Source organism: Poecilia reticulata, chromosome 6, assembly GCF_904066995.2.
Source record: "Poecilia reticulata chromosome 6, P_reticulata-male-v2, whole genome shotgun sequence".
Taxonomy (NCBI): domain Eukaryota; kingdom Metazoa; phylum Chordata; class Actinopteri; order Cyprinodontiformes; family Poeciliidae; genus Poecilia; species Poecilia reticulata.
The window spans coordinates 27,811,095-27,836,785 of record NC_088835.1 but is presented as its reverse complement, the minus strand read 5'-3'; the positions used below and the strand labels follow the sequence as shown (position 1 = coordinate 27,836,785).

At 41.4% G+C, this 25,691-nt stretch overlaps 1 protein-coding gene across 3 annotated transcripts; it reads left to right on the top strand.

Annotated features, from left to right (window-relative positions):
• The first annotated feature begins 115 nt into the window (after positions 1-115).
• Positions 116-25,686, top strand: ambra1b (autophagy/beclin-1 regulator 1b). Of its 3 annotated transcripts, XR_014087962.1 has the most exons (20): positions 116-588; positions 5,565-5,775; positions 6,730-6,788; positions 7,167-7,350; positions 7,819-7,991; positions 8,535-8,601; positions 9,201-10,681; positions 11,907-11,993; positions 13,046-13,234; positions 14,013-14,093; positions 14,172-14,272; positions 14,503-14,613; positions 14,821-15,009; positions 15,092-15,246; positions 15,686-15,825; positions 17,013-17,117; positions 17,961-18,148; positions 18,680-18,790; positions 19,621-20,744; positions 25,456-25,686. XR_014087962.1 is itself a non-coding variant. In XM_008412644.3 (19 exons), exons 2-19 carry the CDS (start codon positions 5,644-5,646, stop codon positions 20,127-20,129), a joined length of 4,062 nt encoding a protein of 1,353 aa, XP_008410866.1. In that variant the 5' UTR covers positions 116-588; positions 5,565-5,643; the 3' UTR covers positions 20,130-22,504. The 3 variants fall into 3 exon arrangements, 2 of the variants coding, with proteins under 2 accessions (XP_008410866.1, XP_008410867.1); XM_008412644.3 differs by lacking the exon at positions 25,456-25,686 and having other exon boundaries at positions 19,621-22,504; XM_008412645.3 differs by lacking the exons at positions 11,907-11,993; positions 25,456-25,686 and having other exon boundaries at positions 19,621-22,504.
• Positions 25,687-25,691: the final 5 nt, after the last annotated feature.

Genomic DNA, 25,691 nt, shown 5'->3' with positions numbered 1-25,691 from the left:
TTTTTTGTTCTTAATTTTTTTCTGTGACTTATTATTTTTAGATTACAGGGCCGTGATGACATCAGTGGATGATTTGTAAACCATTTGACTGTGATTTTATCCAGTCCATTTAAGGAGCGCCAGTCGACTGAAGAGCATCTTCTCTGTCAAGATTAACCAAACAGCCTGATTTTCTGGTAGCTTTATTGTTTTAGAATTAGTGCAGAACACGTATACCAATGTTAAAACTAATATTTCACCTTTGCGCCTTACGTTGGTGGTTTATATTAAAAATATTTTCCTTAAATTAGTAGAGTTCGATTACTCGACCATCTGCCAGCCAACCTGCGGAGTTAGCCTGGTTAGCCGTTAGCTGGATGCGCAGCAGCAGAGTGTCGTCTGGCAGCTACTAAACCATCGGACCAATGTCTCAAAAATCAACCTGGATTTGTTTTACCTCGTTGGAGACGAACATTGGTCGCTAATCTTAACGGAACCTGCCCAGCAGAGTGACCCGGAGACGCGGATGTTTCTGTCTGACGGTTTATTGTTCAGCGGCTAACCGAAGCTAGCCTGTTAGCAGCTAACCCGTTAGCAGCGGCTGTGAAGGTAGGCCGAGTTCCGATGATTTTTCTTTAAATGTGGATTTTTTTCATTCTGTGATTTAAATGCTGGGTTTATACTCTCACCCTTTACTGTAACTTTTTATAATGGATATTTAGAAACACTGAATATATTTAAACAACAATTAATGTAGGTTTTAGCTTCATCTAAAGGTTAGCTGGACATATTGAGCTAACATCACCAGATTAACGATTACTGGTTTGTTAGTGTCTCTTTTAGGTTAGTTAGTGGCTTTGTTGTAAATAAACTGTGCTTGGGTGACTTGGTACGTTAACCTCCAGTTGATGTTGACGTTTTATAATGTTTTTAGATGTTAGAGAGTCGAAGTGGGACACAAACAGTATTCAAAATGGATTTATCCAGACCTTATTTCTCGGTATCACACAAGAATATTCAAACAAAAGACAAATACAAGACCAGCAGCAATGAATAATATACAAATGTAACATTTTTGCGTAAAAATCTAACTTTAAGCAATAAAAAATTTCATTAAATACTGTGAAATGAGATAATTTCACATAAAGGAGAGTTTTTCTTCAGCCCAACATCCTAGTTTGCAGAAACTGTTCCTGAATCAGATTCTTGGAATCTGGAACCTCCTGTTACTTCTGCCTCATGACAGGAGTTAGAAATGATCTTCTGATCCAACATAGCTCTCTGCAGAAATCCTGGATGGCTTCAGATCTCTACTGGCATCATGCTGAGCTCATCAGATCATTACAGCTGTCCCACCATGATGCAGAAGTTCCTGGAGTCCTGCTGGTTCTGTGACCAGGTTGATGAAGAGACCATATTTCCTTTATTCCCAGACAAAAAGTAGTACATATCATTTAAAAAATAAGAAATAAATCAAGTGAAGAAGACAACACATCCATCTCAGGTTTAGCTAAGTCTGTCACCATAAGGAATAAATCAGTAAATTGCGTAATACATTAAAATAGATGTGACATTTTCCATTTGCGTACATGTTTGTGTAGTTTGCCTAATCTTTAATGTAAAGCTGGCCTTTAATATTGAAAAGCCACCATTTTGAAAAATACAGCAAGCTTTTGACCCGCAGTACAATGAAGTTAGTTTGACTCTTTATTTTGTTACAAAAGTCCTGACTGGAAGTTTTGCTTGTTTCTCCAGACTGAGCCTAATGATTCCTATGTTGTTTTGTTGAGACATCATCATTTATTTTGTTTGTTTGCATGTTTAAAATGTCTTCCAGTTCTGGCATTAAGTGTTCCTTATATTGATACTGATGTTAATGCTGATATGTTGTTGATTTCCACTGGAAACTGTTTTCTTTCCAGTTAATCAGGAATTTCTGCTCTTTATCTCTGACTGACTGTGTTAGTTTGAAACCTAGATTGAAATCAGATCCTTGTTATAAAATGGTTGCTGTTTGGTCTGATTGGTTATGAAGTAAGACTAGTCATAAGAATATGGTAGTTGTTGGGAAAGGTGAAGTGTTGGCTCATTAGCTCTTTTAAATAATCATAAAGCTCCATGTCAGGGTTATTACTGCTTGTTCTCAGTTATAATGGGAGTTCAGGTTGGTTATAATTTCTTGTGACTATTGTCCTCCTGATCAGGTTTACTTTGTTACCGGAAAATGTTTGGAATGTTGTTTGATTTCAATTTTTATGACTCAATCTGACCTGCAGTCCTCAATCCAGACAGTTTATATTTATTTTAATTTAAATAAAAAAGTGTAGAGTGTTGTACGTTTTATTCATGCATCGATAAGTGTGAGAAAAGTTGTTGTAGCTGAAGGAAAATGCAGATCGTCCATTAACTTGGTTTGTGCTTTTCAGACGGGATCAGGAAGAAGTTGGAGAAACTGTGCAGAAATTAAAAACCTTAAAGTGAAAAGCAAATCTGGCTGGTATTTAATCCAGGATCTTCCTGCTGTTTCCCTCTGCGTGAAACCTGTTAATATTATTATTACAGAGCTTAAAGTGGAGGAAAATTCCTCCATTAATATGATTTACAGTCCTTACTGTGCCCTGACGACTAATCGAGCTGTGTGTTATGGACAAAAATGTTATGTTTTCATTTATTTTTCCAGCTATTTCAATTATTACATAAGCTTGTCACAATAAGCTAACAATTAATCACCTGATAAGTTAAAACAAGCTTGTAAAAATACTTAAATGTTATTGAACTTTTAAGCTTTTCTTTCTGTCATTTTCTCCTCAGTAAATTCTTACTTTGTAATGGAAAGTTTTCTCTGAATTAAATGCACTGACTTCTTTCCCTCTCCTCTGACTGAGACTGATGGTTTAAATCCAGGTGTTACTCTGATCCGCCCTGCTCTCTGAATGAAACCCAAACGCTGCTGCCAGGGTCAGCGAAAGGTCACTCATTAACCAGGTTCAGCTGTGTGGATTATTCTGATCTTAGGCGCTTTATGCCGACATGTTTACTCCTTAATCTGGCGGTGACACATCATCTGTTCATTCCTCAGCTGATACTGAGTTGTAGCGGTGTGTGTGTGTATGTGTGTGTGGGGAAAGGAGTTAGATATGCAACTCTAAATAAGGGTTTGTGTTTAAAGATTTCAGATGGGATCAGTTTTAGAGGTCAGGTAGAATCTGTTTGTGTGAATTAGATCAATAATTAATAAAGCAATTAATGGCATTTTAAGTTAAAATGAGCTCAATAATTACCATTTGCATGAACTATCATCTCTTTATCTCTTTCTTTAATTTTTCTCTTTTTCTTCCAAAAATTCAATGACTCAGTCTGGTGCTTTAGTCTCAGCTAAACCTTTTTTTTTTTTTTTTTTTTTTTAAATGACAGTTTTTGGATATTTAAAATTTTTTCCAGTGTTAAATGTTCCTCAGAATTTAAAATTTATTGACTTTGAGAATGTGTCATTTTATTATTGCGTAAATATCACAGTTTCCCCCAGAAAACTTACTAAGCCCGGCGGCCCGCCAGGCTTATCATACACTGGGGAAAACCCTGTATCATTAAATTATCTCAAAACCACAGTATTATTGTTTATTTCAATAACTTCTGGGGCAATTTAGCTGTAATACGTTTCTTGTTTTTACATGATCAATAAAACAAAATTTTGTATATCAGAATATTGTTTGTTTTTAATGAAACAAAGTATTCTGATGAAAATGCTTTTGTGTGTTTGCCATATTTGAAAAGAACAAAAAGAAAAAGCCTCATGTAGATTATCTCGGCAACGAGAACAGGAAGCAGGTCAGTCAGTCAGTCAGTCTTTAGAAACTTTTGCCTTATTTAGCAGAGTTTGTCGTTGGTTCCACCAGGTCTGCTTCTGAAAAGTCTGTGGTTTTATTTACTCTAAAACAAAGTTGCAAGTGAAAAATGTGGTCAGGAAAAGTTTCCATTTTATGATTCTAATTTGTATCAGTTTTGAAAGCTCAGGCCTTTAACAAAGAAATAACAAAACGCTGTGTCTGAATCAATCTATATGGACTCGTGAAACAAGTTTATGTGGCTCACAAATGGCCCCCGGGCCACACTTTGGACCCTTGAGCTAACATTATTTTTACAGGTGATTTTGAACTTTTCTCTGCTTATTTACAGGACTTTTTAAAAAATTTTTGTTTACAAAAAAGCAGAACGAACATATTCAGATTTTTCTCCTTTCTGGGTGAATCAGTAAAGCTGCTGAACTTTTTTTGAAATTAAATTTTCCACCTTTAATCAAACATCTGGAGCATGTAATCAGTATCATAAACTGCTGTTTCTGTTGAGCTGTTGTGAAAAACGAGGCGGAGAAGCGCTGTGTCATGGATGTTTGATTTATTGAGCTTGCGGCTCATCTGACGGCATTCCTGTTGCAGATGGAAACTCTGTAAATTTGAGCGCTAGTTAAACCTTAAAGCTGCAGAGATCAGCAGCCTGAAATCTGAATAAATGCTTTTTTTTTTTCGTTTCAAACTGAGAATAATTATTACTCTGGATTAACGGCTGCTGAGGAAACGAAGGTCCTTATCGTCTCTGCAGCTTTGGTGCTTTTTAAAAATAATTTCCTCCAGGTTTGATTCAGAGTTTATAAGTTTGCTTAAATTTCACTTTGGTGTTTTTAAGGTTTGGAAAGTGCTTGATTTCTTATAAAGCCCTTGAAAATGCTTGATATTGAAATTGCACAGTTTTGTAATAATGCAATAAAGTGCAAACTAATGCTTGATTAAAATCTGTTTATATATTTTAGTATAAAATTGTTATACTGAACATTTCAGACTACTTTGTGAGCATAATAATAATTAGTAAAATAAATGTATTGTTGAACAAATGGTGTCCTTTTCACCCTTAATGCACAGTAATCGGTTACCAATGATAACTTATCAATGATCAGAAAAACAAGATATGAATACTTAACTGATGTGAGTTTTTTGGGAAATTGCTGCAGCTGAACTAAATTAAACATGTCTTGGTTTTTTTCATGTTACTTTTTAGCATTTTCTGCCAATTTTATAATTGTCTTATTATTTTTACCAAACTTAATTGAATTTTCCGTTGCATCATTTATCCTCCTGTGATGTTGTGATTGTTGTGAAGCTTTTTGGTGAGCTGAGGTTGTTGTAAATATACTGCATAAATAAACTTTGACTTGATTTTTTAAAAGTCTTTACAGATTAATAACGTATCTATAGACCATTAGTCATCTATGAAGGGAGCATTGCTACAGAGTGGTACCAAATTTTGCTACATTTTAGTTTATATGGTAAATGTCAAATTCTATAACAAGACATTATTAATAACAGTAATTAATCATATATAATAGTGAATCGAAACTGTATTTTTTTTAGTTTATTTTTATTGTTTTATCCCCAAAGTGATGCTGGAAAAGTTTGAAAACTTACCTTGAAAAGTGTTTGTACGCTTTTCTCAGAGTAAAATTCAAACTGCTGATCGTTCCTCAGTGTTTTTGCTGTTAATAATAGAATTATGGTGAAAATATTTTCTGAACCGATCCGTTTCTGTCGTAGCCTGGCCTCTGCATGGCGACAACAGACTGACGGCAGCAGGAGAGAGCAGCCAATCAGCTGAGGCCCGCCCCGTAGCAACATGGCGTCCCGTCAGAGGAACTCGGTCCGGATCCTGTCGAGCCGGGAGCGGGGATCCCAGACGTTCGGCTCGCAGCGGCTCCTGCAGCTGCTGGTGGAGGAGAAGGTCCGCTGGATGAAATGGCAGAGTCAGGTGGGTTAAAAAAGCTCGAGTCCCAAGAGCTTGGATTTAATGAAACTGGACATCCTCAGCACATAAATGCTGCGTTCAAGTGCAGCCTTCCACCAACGCCTAGCGTTCTCCTGATCATCCATTAAGAATGGCAATAAATGTAGAAATAAAAGCTTAATAGAGTAATCTGGGTCAAAAAATATATATATAAAAAAACACTTATCTGATCATACAGTGTAGCAAAATTTATATTATTTTTAACATGTCACTGTTTAATTTTTCATTTTATTTCCAATCTTACTGTTTTTATTAGTTTCTTTTTCATTTTATTTTGATAAATTTTTGTATTTACTCAGATTTTATTTCAGTATTTTTATTTTTATTTTTGCATATTCTGTATTTATTTACACTCTATTTTACGTTTTCACAAAGAATCAGAAGGGAAAAGAGAAAATTATGAAAATGAAAAAATGAATCTTCAAATAAATGGACAAAGAGGAGAAAATCAATTTATGATTAAAAAGTGACCAAAATAATGTACAAAATAAATAGATAATTAAATGTGACAGTAAATTAAAAAATAATGTTAAATACATTATATTAAAAAATTGAAAACGTTTATTAAATAAAAAATTAATTGAAATGGAAAGTTAAATAATACCAATAATTTTAAATTAATACTGTTGAAAATGATAAACACTAACTTAAGTCAGGAAAGTTTTATTTTTTAGAATCAAAATGGACACTTTCATTATTTTATCAAATCATTTATTTATTTTTATGTTTATTGACCAATTTTGTCAGGACCAGTCCTCCATAGCCAGCTGTAAGGGACTCATATTTTTCAGCCATTTTGTTTTTATTATTAACAGGACATTAATATTATTTAAAGTTTTTCAAATAACGGATGTTTTAGGTTTATTACTTCATTTATTCTGGATTCAGTTTAAATGTTTTGGTTTGTGTCTCTTCTAGAAAGTGGAGCTTCCAGACAGCCCTCGATCAACGTTCCTGCTGGCCTTCAGCCCCGACAGGTCACACACACACACACACACACACCTTCAGAAGACTGTCTGCTCTACTAGACATGCTTTTAAAAACATAAACATTAGAACTAAAGACCAAAGCAAACTCTTGGATTTTAGAATAAAAGATGAAGCTTTTAAGCTTCGACCAGCTTTTTATTTTTACGTTAGCATCCTTGATCAATTAGATTTCATCTTTAGGAAATAAAACCTCTTAACGTCTCTCTCTTACTTTGCTGAATCTCTGTTTGAATAAAATCTGAGATCGCTCTGAGCTCCAGAATAATGAATAAAGTTTTCATGTTCTCAGTTTTCTCTTCTTGTCGACTTTAATGTTAAACCAACTGGAATCATTCATGATTGAAACTGCCTCATTTGTCCCTGCAGGTCTTTAATGGCCTCCACGCACGTCAACCACAACATCTACATAACGGAGGTGAAGACTGGAAAGTGCCTCCATTCCTTAGTGGGCCACCGGAGAACCCCCTGGTGTGTGACCTTTCACCCCACCATTCCTGGCTTGGTGGCCTCCGGGTGCCTTGATGGGGAAGTCCGCATTTGGGACCTGCATGTGAGTGCAGAACAAGTTGGGATTGTTTCAGGAAATCTCTTTATCTTTGTCCAGTAAGAAGTTAAACTGAGAAGACTAGAAGGAATCCTCAACCAAACGAAGTAAAACTTTAAAAAATGTGACAAATGCTGATTAATCCGATTAATTGATTATTAAAATAATCGTTAGTTGCAGCTTCACTTTCATTAACCTATTCATTATCCTAAAAAAGTCTTAATTCATAACTTTAAATATAAAAATTCATAATATTGTTCTTACATTGAAAAACAAAAGAAAACCTGAGCTTCTCATTTTGCACCTTTAACATAAAACCTGCCATAAAAAACAACATTTCAGCTGTTTGTTTTGCAATCAGAGATGTCTGAATTGTGACTGAATGAAAACGGGAATCTAAGCATTAATCACAAACCAGTACAAATAGTTTGTTTCCATGACTTTGTTGGACTGAACTGGGCGTTTTGCTTTCAGGGCGGCAGTGAGAACTGGTTTACGGAGAGCAACGTGGCCATCGCCTCTCTGGCCTTCCACCCGACCGCCCAGCTCCTCCTGATCGCCACCAACAACGAGCTTCACTTCTGGGACTGGAGCCGGCCGGAGCCGTTCGCCGTGGTCAAGACGGGCAGCGACACGGAACGAGTGAGGTGGGTAGAAGAGCCGTCGCCACGATGCGAGGCCGGGAACCCAACCGGAAGATTTAACACTCCAAAGCGCTGCGTCACACCAAGGCTTTAAATGCAAACATGTTTAGTTTTAGTTCAGGCCTTTTGGAAATGAGTTTCTGTTCAGTTTAGGGGAAAAAATTATATCACCTTATGTTTTTTAATTACCTTGATAAGATATGATATTCCACATTTTCTGCTTATTCTTTTTTTGCAGGGGGATAAGGGGAAGGATTTTTTATATATTTTATATTTTTAATACACAAATTTTTTTTTTTACGATATGTTTAATGCGTAAAAGAAAATATAGAGTTGATAAATAGAAATGTAAACTAATTTGGCTAAACAAACCCAGCCTGAAATAAAGATACTTAAATACATAAACAAACTGTTGTGGTTCCACAGAACATTAGTTTTAAATTTTCTGTTGCTGATGACAAATTTATAAAAAATTTAACTAAACGACAAACTATCCCTTTAAAGAAAATTGTAAAAATAAAAGTTCTGTCCTTGTTGTTGTTCCAGGTTGGTGAGATTTGATCCTCTGGGTCACAACCTGCTCACGGCGATCGTGAATCCGTCCAATCAGCAGGTGAGTTGTGCAAAAATTTCCAAATCTCCCGGCATTCTGCAGTTTTACTGAAAGATGTTGACTTTTATACTTTTTGCTGTTTATTTCTGTCCCTTTTGCTCAAACTGAAGGCTTTCATTCACTGCTCTCTCTTCATCAAACTCATTAAAGAGACTTTTAGATTGACTGAACTCGCCTCATTTAGTGCCTTTAAATATAAACTAAAATGTCTTGAAGCAGATTGTTGTTTTTCAATAATTTTTCATTTTCTTTTTACTCTATTTTTTGTGTTGCTGCCTCTTGGCCAAGACTTCCTTGACAAGCAGGTTTTAAATCTCTAAAATGTTTTGCTTTAAGTGAAATAATCTTGCAAATGAACTAGCACTTTTTCATCAATATTAAGGAATTATTGGCTTAAAACAAGCTCATTTTACTTGTACGTTTGATGTTTCTTGTTTCAAGTGCACTAAGATATTTGCATTACAAACGAGTCCAGATTGGTGAGATTTAGTGTTTTTGCAGTGAAGTCTTAAATTGCTGTTATTGTTAATCAGTGTTTTATTTTAAAGAAACTCTTCATGTTGGTCATTTCCTCGCTTGATGAGTCTCTTCTGTCCCAGAATGAGGAAGACTCTGAGGTCCCGATGGACAGCGTGGAGATGCCTCACTTCCGCCAGCGCTCCTTCCTGCCTTCCCAGCCGGTTCGCCGGACGCCAATCCTCCACAACTTCCTGCACATCTTGTCGTCTTCTCGCTCCCCGGGACCCAACGTCGGAGCCGAGCAGCCGCCGCCTCCGCCACCGCCGCGGCCCGTAAGCGACGGCGGCAGCGGAGTCAGTGAATCGCCCGGCGGTCCCAGCGGCCCCTCGCTCCCTGGCTGCACCCAGCACCTGGGCATGGTGTGCGTCTGCACCCGCTGCTCCGTCAGCCGGAAGCGCTGCCTGCCCACCGGCGCCTCCACATCGACACCGTCGGTTTCCACGGAGACGCCGACGCTCTCCACGGCCTCCACCTTCTCTTCGGCCCGCACGGAGCCGCGGCAGCCCTCGGATCGGCCCTCCGCCTTCACCTCTGTCTACTACAGCGCCGGCGCCTCCCTGAACCCCATCATGCCGAACATCATGGAGCCGCTGGGCGCCGCCCGGCCCGGCCCGGACTGGACCCGCAGCCTGCTGAACATGCGGGACAGCACGGCAGGCCCTGCCATGCTTCCTCCCAGGACCTCCTCCTCTTCCTCCGTCAGTCTGCTGTCAGTGCTCCGCCAACAGGATGGCTCGTCCCAGTCGCCGCTCTACACCTCTGCCTCCGAGGGGCGGGGCTTCGCCCAGCAGGGGGAACCAGGGAGTCGGGACGGCGCCGGGACGAGCAGCGGCCACCACCCATTTTGGGACGGCGGCCGCGGCTCCTCGGCCTCCTTCCGGAACGTTCTGCAGTGCAACCTGAGCCGCTACTTCCTGGAGATCGACCGCATCGACATCGACCCGTCGCTGGGCGGCAGCATCGCCGATGGCAACCAGGAGCCAAGCCAAGAGCTGCTGAACAACAACATGGACCCGGACAGGCCGGGCCAGTCCTCCTCTTCCTCGCCTACCATCATCCACTACCAGCCACCAGCGCCCCCGCCCGCCACCCACAGCTTGGAGAACAACGTGCCGCCGACGCCGCCGTCCTCCAGGGGGCACCACCTGAACCGCTGCCGGGCCTGCCACAACCTGCTCACCTTCAACCAGGACTCCCAGCGCTGGGAGCGCACGCACCAGACCTCCTCCACCACCTCCTCCTCTTCTTCGCTGGATCCTCCCTCCTCTTCCTCCTCCTTCCCCTCGCCTGCCGCCGCCTGGCAGCCGGAGGAGAGCAGGAGGGCGGCGCCAGAGGCCAGCGAACAGCCGCCTCTTCCTCCAGGAGGAGGAGCGGTGGCGTTCCCACTGGCGCCGCCGCCCAGCCAGGCCGCCGAACAGACAGTGGGCCTGGTCTACAACCAGGACACGGCGCAGTGGGAGAGGGTTTACCGGCAGGCCACCGCCAGCCGGGCCGTCGAGCCGCCAGAGGCCTTAAGCCAAGAAATGCCTGTTGACCCGCCGGATGAGGATTCCCTGAGGAGGTACGGCGCCGCAGTCGGCTCCAATCCGGGATCAAAGTGATCAATTAAAGGGGCAGTATCATGTAAAATTAACTTTTTTGAGCTTTACATCATGTTATAATGTTATTTCCTCAAATCATACCAGGAATTTTGCTTTGATCTTTTAATCTCCATGGCAACCATTCAGGTGTGCAAAACACCTGGGTGGATCTAGCCCCACCTTCAGGGCGCAGCTCCTCCTCAGAGCTGCAGTTTCCGAGCTTCCGCCTCACAGAGCAGCTCCTTCAGACTAGCCAGCAGCAATTAGCAAATACCTGGTGGAACTGCTCATTAGAGCAGCTACCTTTCAATAAAACGCTGGAAGAATTGTTGTTAAAGGGTTAATGGAGGAGCCATGTTGTGATGACTTTCTGAAGGCAGAGTTTCACACAGAACAGGAGTTTCTTAAAGAGACAAAGTAACATTTATTTTATGTCATATTAGATATATATAGCATTTTCATATCAATTGAAAGTAAAATAGTTACTTTATTTTGCTATAAAATGTCACTATGTGCCCGGAAAACACAATACTGCCCCTTTAAAAACTTGAGTTTCTCTTGTATCAGGAGGGCCAGCCGTCGTCCTTAACATAAAGAGCTACATTTTTCATGATGTTCCTGATTAATAAACAAAAGCAGGCATTTATGGGGTGCTGATTGTAAACGGTCAAACATTAATCGCAATTACTTATTCAGCCTAAGAGGAAAAATAAAACATATGTGGACTTATATTTCATTGTTGTTAAAAAAACATAAGTAAATGAATAAACAGAAATAAATGTAAGTCATATTATAAAAACAAAAATTCATTCATACATGTATAAACGTCAGTTTCACAATGAAATTATATTTTAGTTGCAAACAAAATGTTTACAGTAGATGCAGGTGCAGCAGCTGTAGATGGTCTCTAACTAATGTTAGGAAAAATGGATATACAAATATTATTGAACCTTTTAGTGTCATATCTTGGAAATTTAATGCAGTTATTTCATAAAACTGCTTCAAAACTGCTAAAAACGTAATTTCTTGTCATATTTGGTTTTTAGTGAAGTCATTCAGAGCCATTTTGGAAGGTCCAAAGATCCATTTGCTTTAGTTTGTGGAAGACCAGAAAAAGTCCTCAATCCGTCCAATTTTTTTTATTTTAACATTGAAGTTCCTCCACGCTGCAGAAATCCCGTTCTAACAACGGTCTGTTCCCGACAGGCGGCTGCTGGAGTCATCCCTGCTATCGTTGTCTCGATACGACATGTCCGGGTCCAGAGACCATCCCATCTACCCAGACCCGGCCAGGTACCACACAGCTCTCACCTGCCAGACTTTTATCCTCCAGCGGGATAGAGCCGTTTATCAACAGGACTCTATCCAGATAAACAAAAGTTATTGTCTTTGGACCTGAAGAGGAACGATCTACAGTCAGACACAGCGTTAGTTCTTACAGCTGGAAACAAGAAATTAGACCCAAAATCTGAGTTTTAACCTTCAGAGACGCATAAAGACGGTTAAAAATTCAGCCTTTTATCACCTGAATAACATTTCCAGGATTAAAGGACTAATAGAAAAACTCTTCACAGGTTTGCCTAAAACATCAATCAGATCCAGAAGCTGCTGCTGGAGTTCTGACTAAAACCAGGAAGTTATGAGAACATCACCCAGTTCTACAGTCCTTCAACTGGCTCCCTGTAGCTCAGAGAATAGACTTTAAAATATTGTAGTTGGTTTATAAATCACTGAACGGCTTAGGACCACAATACATTAAAGATCTGCTGTTGTCATAGCAACCTTCCAGAACCTCTCGGGCCTTCTGGCTCTGCTCTGCATCCCCTGAACCAAACATGGAGAGGCAGCATTCAGCTTCTATGCTCCATAAATCTGGAACAAACTTCCAGAAAACTGCAAAACAGCCGAAACACAGGGTTCCTTTAAATCTAGACTTAAAATTAGGGGTGTAGACGTACATGTGAAACCGATCTTCTCTCCTGGTCTTATCTACCTCATCAAAGGTCTAAAAATCAACCGCTGTCCTCTTCTGCCCTGCAGCGAGAGGTTTGTCTGACTGACCGGCCCACCAGGTCACGTCTGCATGTTAACCATAGTCACCCCACTGTTAACATTTCAACAACTTTCTTGCTATATTTAACAACTTTTCAGACAAAAATCATCGATCGGCCAGAAAACTGCAATCGGTTCACCCCAACTAAAAACCCACCTGTTTAGCTTATTTGATGTGTTCATGATTTTTATTAACTGCCTCGTTGCTGAAAATGTTCTATTTAAATAAACTTGGCTGTGATTGGCTGCAGAGGAACCAGTCTGTGACCTGAAGCGCTTCCTTTGCTCTGCAGGCTTTCTCCTGCAGCCTACTACGCTCAGAGGATGATCCAGTATCTGTCCAGGAGGGACAGCATCCGCCAGCGTTCCCTCCGGTACCAGCAGAACCACCGCATGCGAACCATGTCCACGTCCTCTGACAGCCCCACCCCCAATCCGTCCAGCGCCATGGACAACAGCGACGTCGACTTCGAGGAGCTGGAGTTAGTGTTTGCTTTGTGTTTAACTGCGCCGCAAAATCACGATTCCTTGAGGCAGGACAAGAATCTGGAGTTTAATCAGCAGCTGTAAAATGATGCTGCAATTTTATGATTTATTAGGCCTACAAATAGCAAAAATATATTGTTTTATTTAAATATATTTGAGTCAGAAATCTGCAGACAGAGGTAAATTAAACTGAGGTAAGAGTAGCTCTACTTCAACATAATTTTACACAAGTAAAAGTAAAGCAGTATTTGGTAAACAGTTTACTCAATTACTGAATAATTGATCAAATTATCGATCATTTAATGTTTAAAAATTACATAATCAGACAGACCGAAATATAAAGTTAAGTGGAAATTTTTGTAAACATTTTATTTCCTGAAATTCAATAACATTATTTCTTCAGTGTATGCTTGATTATTTGCAGCTAAAAAGATAAATACTTCTAACATCAACATGTAAAAAGTTCCTCTTTCTGTTCAACCTATAATCAGTACAGTGTTGGACTGATCTATGGAAGTACTTTAGTGATTAATAATTGGATAAAAAGGTGCTTAATTGCAGATTTATTTATTTTTACTAAATTTGTACTGGGTGAAACTAAAACTTCTGGGTAGGACACATTTACAGATGGATAGATACCAAATGCATAGGTTTTCTGTACAGTTTTAGCTTAATTATTTCCTCTAAATATGTTGTTTTTCAGCAAATGAAAGTGTCTGAGTCCTTCAGAAACAGTTTAAGGAACGAATGTGAACCTTTCCTGTTTTCCTGCAGTGATAACGGAGACAGAGCGAGACACAGGACACCCCGGAATGCCAGGATGTCTGCTCCGTCGCTGGGGCGATTTGTCCCGCGGTGAGTCCGTAACACGATTAATCCCGGGTTACATTTGGTTTCCACCAAATGCTGAAATAATCTGGTTTGGTCCTGCAGCCGTTTCCTCCTGCCGGAGTACCTGCCGTACGCCGGGATCTTCCACGAACGAGGACAGCCGGGTCTGGCTACACACTCGTCTGTCAACAGAGTTCTCGCTGGTAAGGGAGACTGAAATCTGTTGAAAAGTTTAAAACATTCACAGATGAGTGATAATACATACGCATTTGAACTGCACCAGAGATCGCTTTAACCAAACCGAGTCCTGGTTTCTAGACGGACCAGAGTTTGATTCACACCTCCCCAAACAAACCAGACTTTCGTCAACCAAAGTGGAGCAATCAGAGCTGGTGTGAATGCACCCTTAATCTGTCTTCTACTCCGTTTTCAGGAGCCTCTATTGGCGAAGGTCAGTCTGCGGTCGCCAGCAACATCGCCAACACGACGTACCGCCTGCAGTGGTGGGACTTCACCAAGTTTGACCTCCCAGAGATCAGTAACGGTACGAGAACTCCTCCATTCCTCCCTCACTCCCCTCGTTTCTTCTGATCTCTTAAAAAAAACTTGTTTGAAAAACAATATGCACCGCATATTTGGTATCCATGGAAACGTCAGCCTCTTGGCTAGAAGTTGATAAGTATTTTAAGTTTATGTCCAAGGGCTGCAGGACAGACGTCGGTTACCAGAAGCCTGTGTTTCTTGTTTTCAGCCTCGGTCAACGTTCTGGTGCCAAACTGTAAAATCTACAACGACGCCAGCTGTGACATCTCCGCAGATGGTCAGCTGCTGGCGGTTTTCATTCCCAGCAGTCAGCGGGGTTTTCCTGACGAGGGCATCCTGGCCATCTACTCTCTGGCGCCACACAACCTGGGAGAAATGCTCTACACCAAGAGATTCGGTACGCCGCTGACCGCTGACTGCTGACTGCTGCTTCCTCTTTCCTGACTCCGCCCCCCGTTAAAGCTCTTCTCCCCCCTCAGGTCCCAACGCCATCTCCGTCAGCCTGTCCCCCATGGGGTGCTACGTCATGGTGGGCCTGGCGTCCCGCAGGATCCTGCTGCATCCCTCCACCGACCACATGGTGGCGCAGGTGTTCCGCCTGCAGCAGCCGCACGGAGGAGAGACGTCCATGAGGGTGAGAAGAAGAAGAAACGAGGGCGGAGCAATGTTTTTCTGTATTTCCTAATACAGAAAAACATTGCAGAATTGACTTAAAATGTTTCTTTTTATGAACACAGACATAAATGTACTGAATTATACATTTATTTGATAACTCTACACCAGGACAGCACATTTAAATACACCAAACTGGTCACGACAAATCCTGGTAACGCTTTTTTTCTAAGACATTCTGGTAAAATCGTGCCTTTTTTTCTGCTGTTTATATTCCCATAAACAAAAACATTTTCATATCCCCCAAATATTTTCTGTCATGTCTTTTTTTTTTTAGAACCAAAAGTGAGCAAAAAAAAAAATAAAAATCTGACTTCCTTGTTTGTTTACATCTTTGGGAAATAAAGTTTTACACCCAGATTTCCTGAAGTTCAGGATGTTTGTGGTTCTCTGCCTCCCAGATGGTCTTCAACGTGGTTTACCCCATGGCTCCGGACCAGAGACGCCACGTCAGCATCAACTCGGCCCGGTGGCTGCCGGACCCGGCCATGGGTCTGGCCTACGGCACCAACAAGGGAGACCTGGTGATCTGCCGGCCTGTGTGAGTCCAACACCTCCAACTCTGCCCGAACCATGAAACACAAAAACGTTGGATATTCACCTCATGAGCAGGTGGAGAATAGTGCATCCTGTCACGAACTAATTCTGACCAATCAGAACCAAGGAAGGGCGTCACTTCCTGTTCCATGGAGATCGGATTTAGCATATGTTTAGCATCCTGAGGTTTATCTGTAAAATCGTTCAGAACTGAATGATATTCAATTTGTTCCAGGTTCTGAATATTTCTGGAGCACTTTGGGATTAAATTTAACCCAGATTTCGAAGTGTTGGGGAATAAAGAGTAGAGTGAAAATATAAATTAGTATTTCCTGGTTTTATTCTTTATTCGCCGTCTAAATGTTGCAGCCGTCCCTCTTTTCATTAGCATCATTTACTCTTTCCTGTCTTCCTTTATTTCTATCTGTCCTTCATTTCTCTCTGTGATAATCTCTCTCCTCCTCCTTTGTCCTCATACATTCCTCTGTTCTATCATTACTTCATTGGTCCTTATTTTTTCCCCGTTTCCTTCTTTCCTCTTCTGATCCCTCGTTCTTTTGTAAAATTTTCCTTTCTATTTCTCTTTTCCCCTTTACCTGTTTCCTGTTTTATTGTTTTTCTTTTTCATTTTTTTCATTTTTCTCTTTTTAGTTTTTCCCTTGTTTCTTCTTTTTTCTGTTTTTACTTTTTTCTTTTTCTATTGGTCTCACTTTCTCTTTTCTCTCATGTCCTCTTTCTCTCTTTTCCTCTCCCTCTCTCTTTTCCTCTCTTTCTCTTCCTCTATCCCTCTCTCTTTTCCTCTCCCTCCTTCTTTCTTTCCCCTCTTTCTTTCTCTCTCCCTCCGTCTCTCTCTCCCCCCCTCCTCTCTCTCACTCTTCTCCCCTCCCTCCCTCTCTCCCTTCCTCTAGATCTTCAGTTTCATTTATCAGACGGTTTCTTGTCTTTGTGCTCATCCTTCGCTCTGACCTCCATCATCCTGATGGAAACTTAAGCATCATGGCTCCGCCTCCTCCTCTCCTCCATGTAACCTCGTTATCCTAATGAACGCCCTCACAGGAAGAACTCTAAGTGGAAAAGCCCATTTGGATCCGCTAACGAGGCTGTGAACCGAGTGATTCCCTCCTCCACGCTGCAGACTTCCTGATTGGACGCGCATTAACCCGGGACGCGTTTCCGTCCGTTTGTGTTCAGGTTCTACAGAAGCGACGGTGAGAGTCCTGCCGAGCCCAGCAGCGAACCGCTGTTCTCCGTCAACAACAGCGGAACCGGCCGGACCCGAGGTTCTGACAGACCAGGGTGAGAGCAGCAGAGTCATTCTGGATGTTTTATCTGGAAACGAAAATGATTTTATTTTCACAAAATGAGCTGAAAACAAACTACAACCACAATTATTGTTGCAAATTCTCTCATAATTTGCAGAATGTGGGTAAACTTACATTTTTTTCTTATTTTTATTTTTATTGATTCCCAAAGAAGCAAATTTGACAAAACAGTCATAAAATCACAACACTTAATGGGAAAAGACAAATAGACGTGTGATAAACAAAACAACTGATACATTTACAGCGATTTTAATAAACAGTAGAATGCAAAAGAAAAAAAAAATAAATAAATAGTAAGAAATGTAAACAAATAAACCAGAATCAAATAATGATGGGTACTGTCACAATAAGCAATAAATCAGTTAATTGCATGATAAATTATTTTCATTTGCAGGATTTATTGTTTTTTTCTTTCTCTTTGTATGAAAAACTGGATGATAAAAAACCTGAAAAAAGGGCCGAAGCACCAAACTGAAGACTTTTTCATCCAATTGTTGGAGAAAAGGAGAAAAACAATAAATTATGCAAATTGAAATTATTGAACTTGTTTCTAGTTTTCATACGATTAATTGATTTATTGCTTATTGTGGCCTAATTGTGACTTTATTCTGGTTATTTGATTCTTTTTTACTCTGTTTTGCCGTAAAACTCCGTCGTAGAAAATAATGTGAAGTTTGTGGATTAATGAGACAATATAGTATATATTAATATGAAATAACCTGAAGTGTGACACAGATTCAGGCTGATGTTTAAAAGCAGCTCAGAGTGAATGAATGAATGAATGAATGAGTGAATCCTCTGTCCGTTTTCTCCTCAGACCGAACCGCTCCGGCTGGAGGCTCGACAGAGACATGGGACTGATGAACGCCATCGGTCTGCAGCCCAGAAACCCCGCCCCCTCTGTGACATCACAGGGAACGCAGACGCCAATCGTCCAGCTGCAGAACGCCGAGACGCAGACGGAGAGAGAGCTGTCGGAGCCCGGCGCGTCGCAGCAGCCCCCCAGTACGAACCCACTCTTCCTCTTTACTGTCAGAGCAGCCTGGCACGTCATCTCTAGATAAACTGATTCTGTCACAATAATCAATAAATCAATCACGTAGCTCAATTTTCATTTGCATGATTTATTGTTTTTCTCTTTCTGCCAAAAACTGGATGATTAAAGTCTTCAGTCTGGTGCTTTGGTCTGAACTAAACCTCTTTTTGAAGGACGATTTTGTTTCATAATTGATTTTATTTGTTGTTTCTGTTATTTTATTATTTTTGGATATTTCAAATGTCTTCCAGTTTTAAATGCTCATCATTATTTAAAATTTATTGATCTTTCAGAATGTGTTCTTGCATTATTAAGCCATTACTATTTCTTGAAAATGGTCTCAAAACAACAATATTTGATCTCAATAACTTCTGGGACAGTTTCTCGTCCAGCAGGATGGCCGATCCGTTCTTTGCATGTCTCTCAGAACCGGCCTTTGGTTCTGTTTGGTTTTAGTAGAAATGCAGAAACATCCTGATGGAGTTTTTGTCTCTCCTCAGGCGCTGAAGCTCCATCTACGAGTCGAGCTGCTCAGGCGCCTCCAGAGACGCCCGAGAGCAGCGCCGTCCAAGATGGAGTCCGGACTGAAGCGTCCGGCAGTCCAGCAGCTGGTAACTGACTCACCGTCTGGATTTACCGTCTGGTTCTCTGGAGGATTGTTTTCATAAAACCACATTGAACTTAAGTCGTGTTGTCAGGGTGTCCGCGCATCGTTAAAACCTCTCAAATTAATTTGAAAAATGTAAATTAACATTAAATATGTTAATCAAGGACTTAAATTTGGCGGCACAATTTACTCCTGGATAGTTTATGTATTTATTTTTTCTTTAAGGACTTTTCTGTCAGGCCAAAGTTTGGGTCGAGTGCAGAAGCCTTCATTTTGCTCTTTGACTTTTATATATGTATATATATATAATTTTCACAATTCTCTACATATAACATAAAAAATATATGTATTTATATAAAATGTATATATGTATTGTTTATAAAATGATTATTTTTGTTTATCAAACTATATCCATAGTTATATATATATATATATATATATATATATATATATATATATATATATATATATATATATTTAAAATAAAAAATATATATTTTTAGATATTTTCTTTTAAATAATTTTTAAAAATATGTTTGTTTTTATTAATAAATAAATAAATATACAATAGTCCTAAAGTAGTAATTTAAGCTCTAAATCACTTTTGGCAAAAAATGACTTGGCGTCTTTGTTTGACTACATGCGGTTTTGTTTTGTACGTTCCTCCTGATTCAGTGATTCAGCTCTTAAATTTTGTAAAAAGTCTTAAACTTGGTGAAACCTGCATGAACTCTTTGTTGTGTGAAGAAACGCAGTGAACTCGGATCACATCGGCGACCTGCCGATGATCCGGCGGTCCTGATGGAGGGATGAATCGAGTCGTTTCTCTTCCAGGTCCAGCCGAGTCCGCAGAGTTCGGTTCCGGAGAGGACGCCCTGGCTCGGATCCGGCGGCTGATCGCCGAGGGCGGCATGACGGCGGTGGTGCAGCGGGAGCAGAGCACCACCATGGCGTCCATGGGCGGCTTCGGCAACAACATCATTGTCAGCCACCGCATCCACCGGGGCTCCCAGACGGGCCCCGGGGCCTCCAGGGCCCCCGCCGATTCGCCCCTCCTTGTCCCCCAGCCCTTCCCGCTCCGCCCCCTGCCGGCCGCCGACCGCCTCTCCCCCATGTGGGGCCCCCAGGTGCTGCGGGGCCCCGCGCCGTCGGGGCTCTCTGTGGCGGTGGACATGGACGACGTTTTTGACGGCGGACGGAACGACGACGACTCGCTGCCCGGACCTTCCTCCTCCTCCCTGCTGCTGTCCTCCCCCTCTTCCTCCTCCTCATCCTCTCACAGCCCGTTGCCCAGCAACGGAGGCAGGCCCAACAGTTACCCCGGCGACCCGTACAGCAGGTAGTGCTCTGATTGGCGGAGAGGAGCAGAGTCCGGAGTGCTGCTCAAAGCCTTAACTCTCACAGAAACAGGTGCTGCTTTGACACTGAAGGCCCCTTCCTCATGCTGCCTCACTCCTCTTCCTCACCCGTCACTAGTTTCCCTCCGCACTTTTCAACCCAGGCTGAAGCTGAGCTGAACTGCGATCATTCCTCCCCGACTTCTCTGCTTCAAAGTGCCATCTCTGAGGGGGTGACGACGAAGAGGAGGAGGAGGAAGAGGAGGTCAGTCACCTTCCTCACAGATTGTCCGGAGCCGCCACGTCCGGCGCCGTGTGATGTGGAGGCGTAAAGCAGAGACTGAAGTGTCCAGCGCCGAGTTTTTGTTGTGAGACTCTTTGGTTTTTGGTTTGGGGGACGACGTCCTGTGAGAGGACGGTGGGCGTGGCGAGGTGGTCGGGGTCAAAGGTTACAGGTGGACAGTCCTGACTGCAGACTGATTGGACAGATGAGACTGAATCTGCTGCGGATCATGAAAAAAAGAACTTTTTTTGTTTTTAAAAGAAGGAGAGCCGATGGGGGAAACCACAGGACTGTTCAAGCCCCGCCCCCCATCCTTCTTAAAACCCAGTTGCACTACGGTGTGTTTTGGTGCTACATGAGCCTGAACAGAAGTGTGTGTGTGTGTGCGTGTGTGTGATTTTAATGAACGACTTCAGATTTCATCCATCATGTCTGTTTGTTCATGGTTCTGTCCCAGAATCCCGGTCCGTCATCCAGACTTCCTGGTCTTCAGTTTTCCAGGAGTTCTGGAAAACTTTGGATCAGCGAAATCGAGTCAAGATCTAAAACGGGACATCAAAGCCAGGCTAATAAAAAAATGTAAAATAAAATTACAAGAGTAAAGTTGTAACATTATGAGAATAAAGCTGCAGTGTAATAACTTTATTCTTGTAAGACCAGACCAGGTTAAAAGGAGAAGGAGAAACAATTCCTTATGGGAAAAGTCATAATATTGCAAGAAAAAAGTTGTGATATTACTGAAAGTTGTAGAAGAATAAATCCGTAATATTACAAAAATATTCTAATTTACTATGCGCGTTACTATAACTTATTGTAATATTATGGCTTAATTGTCGAACTACTATGACTTTAGAGAACAGTCGTCATATTACAAGAGCTTATTCTCACGTTACTACAACTTTAATCTCGCGATACTTTGAATTTATTCTTGTAATAATTACAAACGTTTTCTCACGTTCCAGGATTAGTTTCATAACTGAATTTTTTTTTTCTTATCCTGGCCCTGATACGACGTCATCCAGAATCCTAGCAGAACTTCGTCAGGAACAGAACAGCAGATCCGGTCCAGGAAGGTCCGATCAGGAGCGGAAATGGACCAGAACTGCCAATCGGATCCGGGTCGGAAACTCGACATCTGTCTCCTTTTCCAAAATGACTCCTAACAAATCCTGTGCCTGCTTGTACCGGGTTCTGGTTCTGGACCAGGTTTGTTTTCGAGTCAGAACGTTCAAAGGCCCAATCAGGTTTCATTATCCGCCCTCTGAGCGCCGGCCAATCAAATCATGGACTCACTTCGTTCCTGATCATGTGACTGATCCGGTTGTTTCTGCAGAGCAGCGCTGAGTTCTCCTCCTCAGCATCCGGTTCCGACCCAGTCAGAACTCTGCTGCAGGAAATCTCATCAGGGCGGCATCTTCCAGCGGTTCTGATGGACTCTGCACTTAAACAGGATAACGACCAGAACTTCTCCTGCATTGATCCCACGGAGCCCACTGGTGTTGTCGGTGTGTTCAAACTCTGAACCTGGACTGGTGATGTTCTGGTTCCGGTTCTAATCGGATCAGACTACCAGCCAAAGCTCTAAGCTTCACCAGCTGATCTGGAGTCAGATTCAACATCAGAAACTGGAGAAGTGCCCTCAAAGCATCATGGGATTCTGAGTTCTGTTCGGTAAAATTAAAGCAACTTGACACCTCCAGACCTTCATCTCCTCCTCTTCCTCCACTGCTGTCTGTGGATCCATGTGACGTTTGGTACCGATCGCCGTGATAGTTACATACCTGTTACCATGGTGACAGCAGAACCTCCTGAGCTGACTTGACTGGTGAACGCTTTAGACCCAGTTTCTCTGTGGTGTGTGTGCGTGCGTGTGTGTGTGTGTGTTCAGGTTGCGGAGGGATGAGTGTAAACGCTGAACGGTACTGCTGTGTCAGGATCCCACTGTGGAGTTCGGACGGCTCCGACGCGACTCTTTGACTTTTAGACGTGATGTAATTAAAGAGCTTTGAGAGTTTCTCTGTGATGTGACGAATGTTTGTGTCTTATCCACACGATTCGACACCAACATGTTTCATTCATAAAATACAAAAAAGATAAATATTGCCTTTTTTTTTCTTCTTTTTAACGTTAAATCAGGGGTGTTCATAGTACGGCCTGCGGGCCGTGTGTGGACCTCGGACTGAGTTTGTGCGGCCCCCAAACTGCAGTTCAATAATGATACAGAAGATGGAGACTTTTTATTTACAACCAGGGTAAAATTATTACTAATGTTCAATGGAAAATTTTAAGTGCAACACAAATTTATTAATTTTTTTTTAAATAAGCTTTTATAACTGTTTATCCAGAGACTTTTATTAAAAAAACAGCTTTGCTGAAAGGACCTTACCAAGCTCCGCCCAGAAACGCCCCTCGAAAGTCCCATGTGACTGCATTGCTCACATTAACCTCCTCGCAGAGCTTAGCTTCTATGGGATTTTTCGTTTCGACTGACTCTGCAGAGTATTTCTGAGTTGATTAGTTTAGCATTTCTGCCGGATTTTGACATAATATCAGCCACGACAATGGAACCAACAAGTTCATGTCATCATTTTTGGACGACATCAAGGTGTTTTAGCCGCGCAATGCCTCTAACATTGTGCGAGTCGCAGCTAAATGCTACCAGTTGATGAGGAAAACGGCAGATCCTCAGATCCTCAGCATAAATATAGCTGTGGACAAGATCACTGATGCCAATTGTTCTTGCAAGGCTGGGTGAGTCGGACATTCATGGTTTTGAGGGTTCGAATGTGATTACAACTTATACACGGTACTCGGTGCTAGCGTGGCTAACACGATTACAGTTTAGTAAAAGCTAGCGTGGCTAACACGATTACAGTTTAGTAAAAGTTAGCGTGGCTAACACGATTACAGTTTAGTAAAAAGCCTTTTCAGGTTAAATAAAATCTTTAATGTATGTCAGATACGGTACACATTGCATATTGATCTGTTCAGCTAACGAAAGGCTGTAACAGACAGGCTTCAGGATGTAGAAGTTGTATCAGTACTGCCATTATGCTGTACTTGGCTAAAAGATTTTCATAATGGATGTGTTTATTATTGACTTAATTTTTTTTATTCACTAAACACAAAGAAAGCAGAACAATAATACTTACTCCAGCAGACACTTTGTTCTTATTGATCCTATGACAGTTGAGCTGCAAATGTGGTCGTGCACAAGCTTTGATCCAAGCAAGGCTTTCCGTTTCAGATTTTGGAAATCTGTGAATTTTAGTTCCACAAACACGATCAGGATACCTGACATCGCCTGTACAGATACCCCACTGACCATTTTTTTTCGAATCCTGACGCAAAAACTTTGTCGGTCTGGTAGTCCGCAATGTACATTAGCATGAGTTTGTGAGCCGGTAACCCACATGGGAGCTGCACTGTGACGTAAAATGGGCATTAGCCAATGAAAGGCGGACCCTGTGGTAAGGTCCATTTGGCTAACAAACATTTAGAAAGGAAGTGACTTCAGCAAACATGCAAAATCTTTTTCTCTTTTTGGAGTTATGGTGAATAACATCCTTTTCTACAAAAACAAAATTACTATTCGTTTCATTTTGTTTTTTTATTACCAATATTTTTATAAATTTCTTTAAAAACTGTAAAAGCTCATAAAATGAAATCTAGGTGACACCTAAACAAAATGTGGGTCTGAGTTTAGCAATATTCCTCATATTATAAAAACAATTTCAATCTTAATTTCTTGTAATTATTACAGAACCGTCAAATTAATTCAGCAGACTGAACAGACGGTACCTGGGATGTTTTGTCCGGCAGACTCGATCCAGTTGGGGAACAAAATCGCAACATTTCTTACATTTTCAGCTGCTGTGGTTGGATTTCACAACAATCCAAACTGTTTGAGAAACCGTCAACAGGAAGGTTCTGTAGCTGAAGGTGAGTGAAGAAGGTATTCCTGAGGTTAAAGGGTCAAACCATCAGGGCTGGAGAGAAGGATGAAGATGTGAGCTACCATTGCCATGGTAACACTTGTCCAATGGATCAGACGGCGGCTGGATCTTTTTTTCCAGAAACGATTGTCCGTGAAAGATTTTCTTAACAGAACAAAAAGGGACGGTTGGATTCCCGTTGGGCAGAAATCTGTTAAAGGAGACCCATTATTCAGGGTAGGACGGGTCTGTGGTCTAGTCAAAACATGTTCGTTTTTGCACAAAATCATTGTTAGTGAGATTTTAGTCAGTTCTGACAACTTTGACCTCCTTTGTGGCCTCCTGTCACTTTAAATCTAAATAAGCTGCTGCTGGCCACGCCCCCCAACTCAACGTTTACACTCGCATATAAAAATGGCTGTAACCATACATCTTTGAAAAGCAGAAGTGGAGCCTCCTACGCAACCAACAAGAAAGCACCAAATTGTTTGGATAGTAAGTCAACAAAAAACATTTGTCTGTTCCAGCAGCAAAACCAGCTATTACCTAGAATTGGTTGCTAAGTAACAGTATAGTGTGACTTAACAATTAGGAAGCTTTTGAAACGTCTCATTTTCCAAAAACATTAACTTATTGCCAAAAAAACAATTGAGTGTTTTTTTATTTATCGTTTCAAAGTGTTTGGTCTGTTTTTAAAAGCAGTAGAAACCCAAATAGAAGTATAAAAATGTACAAAATATGAATTTTTTTTCATACGTCCCTTTTAAAAAGAAGACGGAGAACGAGAACCCTGTAAATGTGGTCTGGACAGAAAGAGACCAGGAAAAACTAAGCTGAGGAGTTCCTCTTTTTAACACGGTAGTGGCAGTGTTATGGTGCGGGCCTGTGTGGCTCTGTACTGTGAACATCACTTGTTAAAATTACAGAAATATTTGCAACAACTTTGCAGAATTTCTTATTTTCTTATTAATTTCATGGAATTAAATCACTTTTTATCAATAATAATACTTCCACTGATCAGGTTTTATGTTCATATTAGAGCTTATTCAACGTTTGTTTTTTTTTTTTGTCGTGTATTTTTAAATCTAAACTTTCCATGCCCTCCTGTGTGAAGCTGCCTGCTGCTGCTGGCCGGTGATGAAGACGATGTGATGTTTCCGCCTGCTGTCTGTCGGCGTTACGGCCCTCGTGAGGCTGATCTGAGGTCAGATCAGGCGGCAGCAGCAGCGACCGCAGGGTGAGGCTCCGACGATGAGGAGGGACGAAGTCTTCCTCATGTCCTTATAAGCCACTCTGAGTGAAGGCGGCGGTGATCAGCCTGAGCAGCTGCAACAGCTTCAGAACCAGGTG

What these genes read in the sequence shown, in the direction of transcription:
- ambra1b (XM_008412644.3), top strand. Translation starts at nt 5,644, where the DNA reads ATGGCGTCCCGTCAGAGGAACTCGGTCCGGATCCTGTCGAGCCGGGAG. An exon ending in CTGGCCTTCAGCCCCGACAG is followed by an intron (nt 6,789 to 7,166) that starts GTCACACACACA and finishes TTGTCCCTGCAG; the next exon opens with GTCTTTAATGGCCTCCACGC. An exon ending in GATGAGGATTCCCTGAGGAG is followed by an intron (nt 10,682 to 11,906) that starts GTACGGCGCCGC and finishes TGTTCCCGACAG; the next exon opens with GCGGCTGCTGGAGTCATCCC.